General features: G+C 37.1%; 1 protein-coding gene across 1 annotated transcript; it reads left to right on the plus strand.

The window, feature by feature from the left end:
* The first annotated feature begins 1,458 nt into the window (after positions 1–1,458).
* Positions 1,459–12,614, plus strand: slc25a37 (solute carrier family 25 member 37). The gene is made up of 4 exons (XM_010875992.5): positions 1,459–1,749; positions 9,604–9,832; positions 9,998–10,054; positions 10,213–12,614. Exons 1-4 carry the CDS (start codon positions 1,552–1,554, stop codon positions 10,743–10,745), a joined length of 1,017 nt encoding a protein of 338 aa, XP_010874294.2. The 5' UTR covers positions 1,459–1,551; the 3' UTR covers positions 10,746–12,614.
* Positions 12,615–15,955: the final 3,341 nt, after the last annotated feature.

Here is a 15,955-nt window from a genome sequence, read left to right on the forward strand (position 1 = left end):
CAGGGCAGGGGGGAGCCCAGGAGCAGGTTTGAGAAACACTGGGGTAGATTGAGTGGGTCCTGCAAGCTAGCAAGTTAATTAACTTTACATTACACAACACATCACAATGGCTTGTCATCTTGGCTTGTCTCAACACAATAGCTTGGAAGTCTTACATGGTGACATTGTACCATCCATTTTTCAACCGCAGCCTTCTACTGATGTACATCTGTCATTGCATAATGTAAGGGCATGGAACATAAATGCATTTTAGAAAATGCTATGTCATGACATATTAGCTGACATACTTTTAATGACATACAAATGTTAACTAAGTGATAGGTTACTCTGGCTGCATTTACAACTAATTTGGATCTTGGGCAAAATAGCTGATTGGTTGGGATTACTGGAACAGTTAGACTGTATGTGTTTCCTCAAGATAACTGGATCTTTCACTAGGGACTAGAGGTAATCATGCTCGCTAATTAAACAACTAATACATTTTTTAAATAATTTAAATTTTAAAGTTAATGCTGCCCATAACTGTTATCGTTGTGAATAAATGTATTAATAATAAAATTGGTTACACTGAACAGAGAATAGTTTTTAATAGTTGTAACCGCTTCAAAGCAACAAATGTCAATTTTTTTTTATCAAACATCGTTTTTGCCGGGTAAAACCACATAGGAAACTGCACAGTTGCAGTGACATTTCTACTTAAAAGGGTGAGGTCGAACATTGTCTGTTTCAGATTGCTGTATTAACATGTTTTCAACAGATGTTGAGTGAAAATTAAACCACAACCCTGCTAATCTACAGACCCAGACCAAGGTACCTCCCTCAACGACCACCTTACTTTACTATGTGATTGATTAGCATCACGACCAAGCCCAGTCAATATACATTCATATTATTTGTTTCATAAAACAAGCCAGAGCAAGTATAATTTAGTCAGCATTCTTGAGACCTTCACGCTAAGATGTGCCATATGTATTAAACTATGAAAACATGTATTGGTCTATTTTATATATGTATATATTATTTGCCCATTTGAACTTATTTCTATTTTTGACTGTATTTCTATGTACAGTGTTGTCTTGTTTTTGAATGACAGATCATAGAAAATTGGAATTGATTCTCAATCAACCTACCTAGTTAAGTAACTGTGAAAGAAAAAAGAGAACAATCACCATTACACAAAATTAGAAAGTGCTATATCTTAACTCATCTTTCATAACACGTTCATCGACTTATATGATGTTATTTCAACAGCTTCCTCATTACATTTGAAATATTCTGGTGTAGGGTTGTAAGGTTATGGTTTAATAAGGGTAATTTCTTTAGTCATATTTTTATTATAAAATGTCAAATTGGTAAGCAGGGCTACTTTTCATTGGCTAATGTCTTATGTTGGTCCTGCATGATTTTTGGTTTTGGACATGTTGATTGGTCAAATTAGACAGCGATCGTGTATTCTTCTGACGTCACCTACGCGCTGCATCTCAGTGATGATGTTGTGGTTATCCATGCCGCCGATTTTGTAAAGGCTTCATTTTGGTCAGTGTACCCTGTATGGAGTTAAGCCTTGATTCAGAGGTGGCAAACTTGGAGATGTCAGAGATTAAAGTTAAAGATGGAGATCCTTCGGAAGTCGATGCCGGTGACTACGAGAGTTTGCCTCCTCATGCTTCATTGACAATCCACATGACAGCAGGAGCCGTGGCTGGAATATTGGAGCACACTGTGATGTACCCGGTGGACTCTGTCAAGGTAGGCATGCTAACGTTAGCTAACTAGCCCATTAAAAACTAGTCCATCAACAAAGTGATAGGCTCAGTACCCCTCAATACCCCAATTTCATTCTCACCAGCAAGCTGTGAAGGAAAACCCCCATATTTAGCTAGCTAGCTACATGTGTGTTGTGAAACATAGTAAGTTAGTTGGCTAGCAAGCTAAGGTTAGCTAGATGCTAACTATCCAACAAGTAAGTAACTGGTCAGCTCGCTAACGTTATGAGACATGCTGTTGCATAGAAAGACATTGTCTTAGGCATTATTTAAAATCCCTCCTGAAAGTAAGTGTCATCTAACAGATAAACATTTGAATTTAACGTGAACTACTTTTGCTGAATTCAGCTGCCTACTTAATAGCGAATAACCTTAGCTTGGTTGCATAAAGTTTCAAATCCAACAGGTTTGGCACAATTTGAGATGGCTGTAAGCAACATTACTCACACAGGGTGTCCATTTGTTTTATACAATTATTTACCGGCAGTTGAACAAGACAGGTGAGGGTCACGTGTGACATGGCACAAAGCTGTCAAACGTGTTAACATTCAGGTGTCATTGCGAGTAAAGGTGTTCCTTCGGGAAATGCTCAATTGTAGTTACAGTATAGTCGATGTGGTTAAATGATTTTAAAAATGTTAAATACACAAAACTAATGTTTTATTCCTTGTTTTAAGTAGGTTTGTAGGTAATCTATAGAAGTTCAACACAATGAGTAAAGAATGTGTTTGAGAACTTTTTCTTGTGCAATGCCCCCTCATTTTGTCTGTAAAGTTGACATAAGTGTACATAAAATTGCTCTTAATTAAAGATGCAGTCTGGGACTAGCACATTTTTTAACCTCATTGGGGTATATGTAGGGCTGGGCAATACAACAATAAAGGTTGTTCCTGCTAAAATTAGGCACAGATTAATACATCTTGATAACTGCTTGTTTTGTTCCTGTGTTTACACTTGGGAAAAATATTTAACCAGAGTAAATTTAGTTTCAGGTCTGAAATTCAGAGTTTGCTCGCCAATAGTTACAATATAACTATTGTAACTATATATAATTTAGTGTGTGTGTGTGTGTGTGTGTGTGTGTGTGTGTGTGTGTGTGTGTGTGTGTGTGTGTGTATGTGTGTATGTGTGTATGTATGTATGTGTATCTATACTGTATATATAAAATCAAATGAAAGTAGTGAGCTAGGTACACCCTTTGATTTTATCAACAATTGAACATTTCCTTTAGCAGGAAATGTCCAAAAGGATGCAATATTTAGTTTTCTGGTGTCAGTGGTTTAGGGACCGTCATAAAAGTGCAATACCGATGAGATAGCATGTTAGTGGAAAAAATATTCTATACATTTTCAGTAACTTCAGTAACATTTTTCAGTAACTTCCTCTCCAAAGAAGTTTTGAAACAAGCCTGTCATTTTGTACTAATTTTTTGTTAAAGCTCTTAATGAATTCATAATCTGATATTTTAGATTTACTTTTGTTAATAGGATAATTATTTGTATAATTTCATTATTTTCAGTGAAAAGTGGTGCACTTTGGAAAAGGTAGTTCACTGAATCATGTTTAAGTTTTAGAAGTACTGGTGTTTTGGATCATCATTTATTCCGAATGATCTGGAAAATAATTTGGGCTTAATGTGTGTCTGTAATTGTAAATGTGGTGCAAATAATGCCTGTTGGCAAAATAACTCTATATTATTGTATTGTTATGAAGAAAAATTATCCCTAAATAATGTGTTCGGCCAATTTGGACTTTTAAGATGGTCCCTTAGCCTCAGCCACGTAATATTCATCCATTCAAAGTAACTTAAAGCTAGTTTGCATTACAAGAATAAAACACTTGCAGGTTTTCCCACTTACAAAGCATGTAGAAGTCTAATGTTTATCATAGGTACTCTTCAACTGTGAGTGACGGAATCGAAAAACAAAAATCCTGAAAAATCACAGTATGATTTTTAAGTAATTAATTTGCATTTTATTGCATGACCTAAGTATTTGATACATCAGAAAAGCAGAAACCTTTGTTTGAAATTACAGAGATCATACGTTTCCTGTAGTTCTTGACCAGGTTTGCACACACTGCAGCAGGGATTTTGGCCCACTCCTCCATACAGACGTTCTCCAGATCCTACAGGTTTCGGGGCTGTCGCTGGGCAATACAGACTTTCATCTCCCTCCAAAGATTTTCTATTGGGTTCAGGTCTGGAGACAATACGGTGCAGTCGTCCTGTCCCCTTTGCAGAAAAGCATCCCCAAAAAATGGTATTTCCACATCCATGCTTCACAGTTGGGATACTGTTCTTGGGGTTGTACTCATCCTTCTTCTTCCTGCTAACATGGCGAGTGACCAAAAGGCTGTATTTTTGTCTCATGAGACCACATGACCTTCTTCCATTCCTCCTCTGGATCATCCAGAAGGTCATTGGCAAACTTCAGACGGGCCTGGACATGCGCTGGCTTGAGCAGGGGGGACCCTTGCGTGCGCTGCAGGATTTTAATCCATGACGGCATAGTGTGTTACTAATGGTTTTCTTTGAGACTGTGGTCCCAGCTCTCTTCAGGTCATTGACCAGATCCTGCCGTGTAGTTCTGGGCTGATCCCTCACCTTCCTCATGATTACTGATGCCCCACAAGGTGAGATCTTGCATGGAACCCCAGACCGAGGGAGATTGACCGTCATCCTGAACCTGTTCCATTTTCTAATAATTGCACCAACAGTTGCTGCCTTCTCACCAAGCTGTTTGCCTATTGTGCTGTAGCCCATCCCAACCTTGTGCAGGTCTACCATTTTATCCCTGATGTCCTTACACAGCTCTCTGGTCTTGGCCATTGTGGAGAGGTTGGAGTCTGTTTGATTGAGTGTGTGGACAGGTGTCTATTATACAGCAAATGAGTTCAAACAGGTGCAGTTAATACAGGTAATGAGTGGAGAACAGGAGGGCTTCTTAAAGAAAAACTAACAGGTCTGTGAGAGCCGGAATTCTTACTGGTTGGTAGGTGATCAAATACTTGTCATGCAATAAAATGCTAATAAATTATAAATAAATCATACAATGTGATTTTCTGGATTTTTGTTTTAGATTCTGTCTCTCACAGTTAAGTGTACCTATAATAAAACATTACAGACCTCTACATACTTCGTAATTAGGAAACACTCAATTTTTCTGGTTATCAAATACTTGTTCTTCCCACTGTACATATGGCTATTTAGACATACATACTTATTTTTAGATGTAGTCTGTCTCCCAAACACTGTAATCTTGCCCATCCATTCATCTGGTGGCTTTGACAACAATAGTTCCACTTCTGTTATGCAAACTTGCTTATCCTCTGACCTATCCCAGGTGGTGAGGGACTACTTTAACCCCTGAGCGATGGTCACAGCAGACGCTTCACCAGACTTTCAAAACACTCAGGGCTCAGACATGCGACCCAGTGCTGGGGGGATTGCACGTGTGTAATTACATTAGCTATAATTCAGTGGGTTATAAAATTATTTTTAACAGTTCAAATTAAATATAGTGCATGTTTCTGATGTCAATTAAAACTATTTTTTTTGTTTTATTTTTATATCAAATGTTTTCTTTGTATCAAATGTTTTTGGTTGTCAAAGCTCACCTAGACTGTTATTCTCCCACGCGTGCTGTTATTATTGGGATGAATAACAAATTTATTTTAGAAATCAAATTTGATTGGCCTACTAGTTTCAACAACGCAGTGCCTGTTCAGACTCATTGTCTGGGGGGCGGACGTTCCTGCTGGACACAGTGTGGTCTTGAAGTTGGCAGTTTTGAAGCTTCCAATCAGAATTGACTTAGTCCATCTCATGTATACAGTAAGCTTCATGTTTTGACTTGACCAAAGAGTGGTAAATATTGGGGCCATATTTTTTTGTGTTTTGTGTCACATCTGCCGTTTGTTTTTTGGACATGCATTTTTTTGTTTTAAGTGGGGAAAGAAATTGCTTGAAGCAACCACAACTCAAAGGCACTATTACCTCCCATTGTTTTTATCAGTCAGTTTAAAACCGGATGCTAAAACATTTCTGGCATTTTTTACATAATTTATATTCTATATGCAAAACATTGTGGAAATCCTGGAACACCCTAAGCATATTGATTAATGAATACCTTTTTATTGTGGTGTTTTATATTCTCAGCATTGTGCTATAAGGATTCAGGATTTTAATTTGTCTTTCCCGCTTTTGTGTAGTATCTTTGAGCTAAATCTCAATTGATGGATAATAGGGATTTCATCTTTTATTTATTATTACATTTTCAGTATAATTTTGTGTGAGAAGTCTGGGTTTAATCAATATGATTATAGGAGCATGTATATTGAGAAGCATTTATATTTTTATGAAAATGTGGTAGACATTTAAGAAATGTATTTTTAGCAGAGAAACTGTAATACATTGTCCATATCTTATCGAACATGTTCAGTAATATTGTGATAATTCTTTGTATCTCCCAGCCCTAGTAGGATGTGTAACATGTTATTTATATGTGCATAATCTGTAAGTAAAATCACTATTACATCTCAGTTAGCCAACCAATTTGAAAACAAGTGGTTTTGATTACATAGTGCACAAATTGCCACATAAGCCTACCATTTTACAACCAGTGGCCCAGAAATCATTGGAAGTAGAGCTTAGGGGCAAAACATTGTGCTTCTTTCAACTTTTTATTTCATTCACACCAACAATGAGATTATAATTGAATCAATTTAGCCCTAAGTGTCTATTCAGCAGGCAAGTCATTTTCACCCCATTCACCTGGAAGCTACAAGAGTCTGTCCATCATTCAACTTTTGTTTTTAGAGCCATACATACTGTAGCATTAGGCTTAAGTAAGATGGGGGAACCTGACAATTGAGAAGCAGCTCATGACTTTGTAATTTCTTTAATCTGTATAAATTGGGAGCTTACACAGCACAGGGTTTGGATATTTATGAAAGCATATTTCAGGTTTTTGAAAGCATATAAACATATTTTCAAGTACTTCCCAACATAAGATTGATGTCATCTTACATTCATTGATTTTGAGTTGTTTCAAGCATCAAACAGTCAAGTTATTTTTCATTAAGTAATATGAGACAATTGATGAGGGGTCTTTCCAGGGTGTTGTATGTGGTTCGGTACATTGTTAGGTGTTGTCTCTCCCAGTGGATATGGAATCTGTCATTTGCAGAAAAAAGGTGTGAGCACTATCCCCTTCTAATACAGTCAGCCTCTGCCAGCTATGGTATGCATATTGTTGGCAACAGCTTTTTATTTGTTTTATTGCAACTACTCTGTTTTAAAACAGATTTTGCTAATGGTGATGAGAAACACCCACTTAAAATGAAATAAATGAAACACTTGCATTTAATCCCGATTTATTGCAATAATGTACAGATTAATCAAAAGTTGTTAGTTGCAGCCCTAGTTTCAACAACTGACATTTTTCACTGTTGCATCTATTCATTACAAATACTGACACTAGTGGGGACAATTTGACCTGTCTGTAACTACATCTTTACATGTAGGAAGTTCTGTATTGGGCAGTTTCAGATTTTTCTTGAACTTTTCTGTGGATAGCTTTAGCTGGGGACATCTGGTCATTTTACCTAAAGACATGTAGTAGGCCTATTGTTCAAGCCTTGTTCACATTGGCAGTTAGAGGTGACAATTTATTTCTTCCCATATCCAATTCAAATCTGCCTTTTTTCTTGCTGTTTGAGCAGGTTAAAGCAAACATGCAAATTGGATATTCCAAGCCTTATCCATAGATGGTTGGAAATCAGAAATCCAATTCCTAGTCAGTGCAACTTGTCTGAAATAGGCACCTCATTCTGAATGATCAATCACTAGTTACTAGTGAGTGGTAGGGAGATAAGCAGTGCATTTGTTTAGTTATGGATTTACTGAAATTGTCTTGGCATTTTTGTAAGGCAAACAAGCTAGCTACAAGCTATCTACAACACAGAGATTTATTTTTACAAAATAATAAAATAAATGGAATGTAATTGAACAAAACTAAAGATGTCTGACAACTGGCCGAGAATGGAGGCTTTATTTTTTATCTAGGTCATTTACCAACTAGCTGAAAATAACTATTTCCACAGAAATGTCACTAATAATCACAAAACTTTGACGACTTGATCACGTGATTACTCTGTACAACAAAATATATTTTAAAACTGCTGTTGGATATGCCGATAATAGGGGGTTCTACACTAGTTGGCTAGCCTTACAGTAGTTAAAAGATGCCTGTAGTGCTAACATTTATAGACAAGAGCTCAACGATTAATCTACCAACAAAGTTGTTAAAAATGATAGTTTAAGGATGTCACCAATTGAAAAAAGATCTGTACTCAACACATTTGAAAAAAGATCTAACATATAATCGTTGCAAAAATAAATACTGCAAACATTGCTATCATATGTATTTCTCAGCGCCATAGGTGAATGTTGAGAATTTAAAGACATTTGTTGTGATACTACTAACATTTCTGTTTTTAACATTAGTTAAATGTCTAGTGAAATGTGAAATTGTCTTGAACATTATCACCATAGGGAGGGGCCTTAATGTTAATTTATTTTATGGGGTTATGTGCTGATGTCACCTATCGCCATTCAGTATTTACATTTTTTATTCTGCAGTGTGAACTAGGCAAAAAACTAAGAAAATAGTCTATTTACATTTTAATTAAAACATTTTGGGAGGGGGGGGGGGGGTTTATCTTTGTTTTTGACTGTGCAAAAGATACAGGATGTAGTATGCCTAAATAGCAATTAACCAGGACCAAGCCGGCCTGCAGTGGCACACAGGCACCAGAGGTAGTGCCCCAGACCACTGGACCAACCCCAACCTGCACAATTGAAACACAGTTCAAGGGCCAAATTCTAACTCGCTCAAGAATTGGATGCATTTCTTAAATACGGATTTTAAGTGAGCCAACCTTTTTTCAGAAAGTACACTCAGTAACTTATTTAAAATCAGTAACTTATTCTAACCTTGTGAAGATACCTCCCTCTTCTCCCAGGCTTAGATCTGATGCAGAATACAGGTTAACGGGAAAACTTTGGAACACTAGTAGCACAGTAGGTTCAATATCGAATTCCTTGTTTGGAATTTGTTTGTACAAATCAACACGTACGTGTGTTTTGATTACTGAATGTATTGTTTTTGGTATGCCCTGTTGGGGTATGTAAGCTTGCATATTGCATGCATTTTGCTAAGTCAAACAGTAATAAAAAAGACAAATTGAAACATTAGTGCAATTTAAATTGTCTTATAAGTAATTGATCAATTCTAAATAACACAAATCCTTGTCTTCTTGACATAGACCTCATTGTGTGGTTTATGTTGAGTTGATTCATTTTGAAAAAGTCTTTAAAGTTTTTAGAATTGCTTTAGCTTCCTGATATATCTGAAGGAAATGTCATTGGTATCTTATTGTTTTAGGAAAGGAAGGAAACAAAACAATATGTTGAAGAAGATAGAAATGGCATGTCTTCTGGGCTGCCCTACATTTTGGGTCAAATAAAAACTTTCTTTGTACTTTTCAAATAACTTGGCAAGGCAGGGTATAACAAAGAACTGACACAGCCTCCCCACCCTAAGCCTCGGACACATCACTCAGAAAGGACGTGAATTCTGCCAAGAACATGCATTAATAAAAACATGGCAGGTTATCAGATCACTGGAAGAACAATAATCTCAGAAAAAGCCTAGTTGAGTGTGGAAATGTGACTATGGTCTTCAGTTTACCAGGTGGTGTAGACCACTGTCTATAATAACTGTTATCCTAGACGTCAGGGTGTCTGACTTCTAATGTCCCTCTTCTTTTCCAGACCAGAATGCAGAGTTTACAGCCAGACCCTAAAGCTCAGTACAGCAGCGTGTATGAAGCCCTGAGAAGGATTGTCCAAACAGAGGGTCTACTAAGACCACTGAGGGGCCTCAACATAACCATGATGGGGGCAGGTCCTGCACACGCCCTCTACTTTGCCTGTTATGAACAGGTCAAGCACAGACTCAGCGAGGTCATTCAAAATGGAGGAAACAGCCACATAGCCAATGGTACAATGCAATGCCCTTTTGTCTTGGAACCATAACTAACATACAATAACAGAACTCAAAAGTCTGGAAAATAAAACAGGATGGAAGTTGGGCAACTGATGTAGTATCTCATGAGGTGTTAATGGTTTATGGTGGAAACTGACTGACTGATTTTGACCCAATTAGGACTGGCGGGCAGTGTGGCCACTGTACTTCATGACGCAGTCATGAACCCAGCTGAAGGTAAGACTTTCAATGGGAGCACTGGGATGGTAGAATTTGATTGAATTGGATATCAAGAATCAGCTGTTCAAGCTACTGTACCATGTCCCCACTTTCATGAAAAATAAACAAATTGTTCCCCTGTCTGTGTCATGGTGCTCTCCTGCATGGTGTCTTAGTGGTGAAACAGCGGATGCAGATGTACAACTCTCCCTACCGGAATCTGTTGGACTGTGTTCGGACTATACGGCGCACTGAGGGGCTTGCGGCCTTCTACCGCAGCTACAGCACACAGCTGACCATGAATATACCCTTCCAGGCTGTCCACTTCATGACTTATGAGCTGATGCAGGAGTGGCTCAACCCCCACAGACAGTATCATCCAGGTAGTCACATAATGTCTGGGGCTGCAGCTGGGGCCGTGTCTGCAGCAATAACCACCCCACTGGATGTGTGTAAGACCCTTCTCAACACACAGGAGAACGTAGCTCTGAGCTCCATGCACATCAGTGGTCACCTCACTGGCATGGCCAATGCGTTTAGGACAGTCTATCGCCTTGGTGGCATGGCTGCCTTCTTCAAAGGGATCCAGGCCCGGGTCATATACCAGATGCCCTCCACTGCCATTGCTTGGTCAGTCTATGAGTTCTTTAAGTACTTCCTGACCAAGCAGCATATGGAGCGAGAGGCTGGGACAGCAGGTACAGTCTGAGGAAAGGCCCACCGTACACCAGACATTTACTGGATGATCCTTGCTCTCCTGTGGAAGGGAAGGCACTGCAATGAATGCATTCAGAATGACTAGCTGTAGGAGTAGTAGAGTAAGCACTTCCACCAAGTAAGCTCTTCCAGCTCTGCTTTTATTCTTCAGAGGAGTGAAGGTTGTTACATGAACAGGAAATGCACAAAGATCACTTGTCTTTCCAGTAATTTAGACAAGAGCATCTTAATATGGCCGTGTGCCCTATTCCCAAACTTCCCGCTAACTACGCACATAACACTCCCCATGTCTATATCAAATGACTCTAAGATTATGTATGATTATTTTTGGCTACCTTCATACAGTATGTTTATAGATCTGATATGGGAACTTTTGTATTTATTTTATTGCTTTCAAGGCTTACAGTGTATGGATTTGGATGAGACATGGCTGTTTGCTTGTTTTATTTGCGTGTGTATTTATAAAGGACTGTTTTATTCACCACATTCCTGAGATTTGCTGCACAGTACACCAGAATAATTGTTCTTAAAAAGTGCCTCTTTAGCATTGAAGGCAACCACAACTTCATAGGTGTTTATATTGTCTAAGTCCCTAATAGAAATGGATTGGACAACTCATTTTTCATTCCGTTATCATAATCATTCTTTACCATTGCCATCAAAAGGGCTTATTGTCATTCTGTAAATCTCAATACTTGGCCATTTATGTTATTACCTCTGGAAGCTAGATCGCTTATGGTCAAAACCAAATGTACTGAAATAGGACCATGTTGTTATTTTTACTTGGCCTATAATCTCATCTGAACTTTTTAATATATTTTCTATTCCACAGTTAGAAGTGTTATCATGTCCTTTTCATCCCTAAATGTCTCAGTAGATTGAATTGGTTGAGGAAATGTATTTATTATTGAGAAGGATGACAAAAACTATAAAATAAATACTTCAAATACTGAGTTATATTTTATGCTAAAATTGTATTAAAGAAATCAGGAAATTCCATGCAAATACTTAGAATGTTTATTTTACACCTCTGTTACTTCACCTTGAGAATAGAGATTTTATAAATCTATTTATGCTGTTATTTGACTAAATTAATATAATAGTTGTACATAATATATAATGTAGTATTCCAGTTATTTATTTTAAATGCATATTCCTGTCTGTCAACTTTCTCATCCCACTATAGGTTATAATTTACTTCTTTGCACTTCTGCAAATCTAAACTACATTAGTGTAGTCATTACGTTTCAGTAGTGAATTGACCCTGCCTTCTTTTTTTGAGGTTAGGTATTAGCCTTGTCATAGACTCAGGAATCATGTACAATGATAATGTTTATGTAATTTCTATTTACTGAGTGGTTGTTTCCCAGAAGAGGTTTCTTTAAGGCCTTTAACAGGTCCTCAGCTGGATCAAACTTCAGCATCAAACCTGGCTGAGGCTGGTAGCTTGGAATGTCACATTGCTGCAATTCTAGATAGGTGTATCCCAATATTACGACCATCTTTTTTTAAAAAAGATTTAGAGTGAGTGTCTAAAGCGAATCATCTAACTAGGCTTTTTTTTGCCACTAAAGATCATATGGTGTTGCTTATTTTGTTGCATAGCCGTAAGCTTTTGTTAATTATTAGGAAATCAGTGTTGTGTGGTTGTGCACCTGTATCATGTTATATTGAGATGTCTGCTAATCTGGGGTGGTTCCACCTCCCCTACTGTTGCAGGACAGTAGTGCTTAACTTGCAGGATTGAAGATAAGTATTTTTGTCAATGCCCTTGAACAAAAACACTAGGCCCTGCATGGGGTCTGACATTTCAAACCCTTGATTAATTGAAAATTACAATAAAATACCCTGTAAGTTGTAAGATGCATTATTCAGTCTTATAAAGCAATTGTTCAGAGAATTTGTAATTTGTAGAATTTGTAATATTTAAAATGTCCCCCCAAAATGTAGGGAGTTAGGTTTGTTTTTTATTCCATTCAATATTTCTAGAATTTTGTGAATAATTATTAATGCTACTCCTCCAGTAGCAAAAGACTGAGGGATCTAGGCCTCAACAATATATTTTTCAAATAAGTGCCTAAAACAATATTCAGTGTGGGCCCTTTCACATCACTGTAGCTGGGATACTGTGGCATTTAAAAATCTTATCCCATTAAACCCAGGCTCAGTTTAGCATTTCATTATGTTTGTGTGATGATATTTTCATCTGATTTCAAATACATCCTTTCAAAATGTAGGATAGCTTAAATATGCATATTTGATCCATAACCCATTTACTGTGTAGTCACTACTAATGTTTATATTTTTCTGCTTAAAATTTTGGGCATTTTGTAGACCATTGGGATTTTTAAAATTGTATTTAAAAAAGTTAAAAGGTCATTAAGTAGAGGCAGTCCGGTGAGGGAATTTGCTAAAAATGTACTTGCATTAAATAAGATGATAATTACAGGGGTGGATCCCAAAATAAATGTGGTGTTGTAAAAATTAGGTTACTTATTTAATACATTATGTGGTGACATTTTAAAACACTGACAATCAGTTGAAGATTAAATTAGTTTTATATTGTAAATATCTGTAAGAAAAATAAGCTGAACTATCCTGCCTGCGTAAGTATTCAGCCTTGTGCATTGGAAGCTCCCAGTTCAAATAGGTGAAAGAAATTGTCCTAATGACGCCACAATTACGTTACCACTGCTCTCCACCTGTGAACCATAGAAGTTGCTGCCACATTTTCTGGATCTAAACCCTGGTGTTGAAGGAATTTTTGTCAGGCTGTGAATCTAATGAAGAATGAAGATCAAAAGTCACTCTACAGAATTTTTTGACAAATGGGTACATTAGGAAAAGGTTACAAAATAATATCCCACAGTTGAATAATCATGAAGTGGAAGCTGCATAACATCATCCAGGCACTGCCCCGCAAATCTGTCTGTCCCGCAAATCTGCCTGTCCCGCAAATCTGCCCCGAATAATGGGCCAAAATACCTCTAACACTGAAATCTAGTACATACGTCAATAAATAAAGCTATTATTGCAGCGAAAGATGACTACTCAATATTTTAATATATATTTTTTTTCTTAAAAATCATTTGCAGAAAAATCATTGTCACCATACCATAACTGATTTTGTCAGTGTTTTAAAATTTTTATATCAAACAGGATTCTAAAACACTGACGTGTGCTATTTGTCCAAATGTGGCGCTATGTACGGTTGTTTCTAAAAGTATTGGCGTCCTTGCACTTTCTTCATATAACTCACCTATTCTACAAATAAGTAGAAAAATGGTCTCCACAATTATTTCATTGTTATGACATGCCCTGTGCAGTGTGGTACAATATATGGACTGGTGCCTGCTTTTCAAAATCTTGTCCTGTCAACTGAATTTGCATGTGGACTCAACCCGGATGCTTTATTAGGTACACCTGCTCGTTAATGCAAATGCCCAAACACCAAATCATGTAGCCATAAGTCAATATTTAAAGCAAGGAATGGTCAAAAGGTTGAGTTGTTGTTGGATAGTCACCTCCTGGGATTTATCAGGAGGAGAATTATGAAATAAACAAATTACATCCAGTCAGTGGAAGTTCTCTGGGCTTTTGGGAATAATTGTGTGCGTATACATACAGACAGACACAAACACACGCAGTCTATTAACCATAGCATCTTCACAAACCAGTCTGCAAGCATATCTGACTCTCTGAAACAACTTTCTAAAAAAGGCAAACCCACAAGATACTGGACAGCCATTATGTCACTGAAATTCTTACCTTGCTTCCACTCTGTGGGCTCAGAACTATCAGTAAACGAGACATTCTATGTGAACTTTTCAATACATTTTGTGGTTTAAGCATAGCAATATACATGGTTTAGATTTATATGCAATATTATTAGCTATTTTAGTAAAGTGAGGAAATAGCATATGCTCAAATATTTTGCTAACAATAAAGTAATTTTTTTCTTTAGCCAGCTAGGATCAGGGTTAGCAGTGAAACTGAGCTAGAGCAACAAAAGCTGCTTTGCAAAGTGGAAACCTACTCCAAAACAGGTGTTGTTCACCTCCAAGAACCTGTCAGTGATGTATTCCTCAAAATTTCGTTTTAGAAATGTCATTTTTAACTGAACTGATACTCTCTATGTTTACGTCTGTTTTGTTCAGTGGTATCAATCCGTGTTTTTTCAAGTTTCGCTAGTTACTTAATACAACATTGCCAAATAACAGAGGCTATGTGGTAGCTACAGAAAATAGTTTGATTAGTGTCAGTTTGAAGTCACAGTGCCAACCTGCTGTTTTGTCAGTATGCAGTCAAAAAAAATCTATGCTAGCATGACCGATTACTGAATTTTGTTTGAGTTTTTTTAATTATTCTTTTCACCTCAAAATGCAGCTTCTGTTTCTCAGGATGCGCAGTTTCAATTCATGAACTTGGACAATGCTAATAATGCTAATTCAAGGCCTTCAATAATTAATGGTGTTATTTCACCCAAATATGAATCTAGGTCGAACGATCCCTTTAAGAAGCATCTACATTTTTACCTAAGATTTAAAGTGTAACTTTTATAACAACATTAAATAGAATTATAATATGTTCAAAATCACTCCAAGGTAGAATAAGGCTTTTACAAATATATATATGTTTAACAGTGAAGAATGGGAAAGTGGAAACATACAGTATTAGACAAATAGTCACTGCAGTGAAAATTAGGGTTGTGACAAACTGAACATTTTCCTTTAGGTTTATACATGCATTTTCTTATTGGTTTTTGGTTGAAATCATAAAATTCCATGTGTTTTCTTGATTAAAGTGGCACTAAATTAACTTTAGGCACTTAAGGACACTGAAAGGAAAGGCTACAGGACCACAGGTAGGCGTGAATCTGAACTTTAGAAATCGCTCAGTTAAGTGTTGTATTTACAATTAGCCTGGCGTTAGCTAGCTAGCTTAAACCTATCTACTGTCACCCCTTGAAACTCCTACTTTCAAAATGTGTAAATAGTTTACTAGTGGTTGTTTTAAGTAATTCCAGTCTGCAGACATTTTGGTTGTTGTTGAGGGCACAAGATTTAGCCTGCATGTTTCCAGTCTGCCTTTCGTCGGCACATTTTTGCGGCACTTTGGACAATATGTTTCGTGGACAACATTCTAGAATCTAGAATTTGAAATGTCATGTTTTTGTCATTTACTGTGCTCACTGCTCTCTTC

Source organism: Esox lucius, chromosome 13 (assembly GCF_011004845.1).
Source record: "Esox lucius isolate fEsoLuc1 chromosome 13, fEsoLuc1.pri, whole genome shotgun sequence".
Taxonomy (NCBI): domain Eukaryota; kingdom Metazoa; phylum Chordata; class Actinopteri; order Esociformes; family Esocidae; genus Esox; species Esox lucius.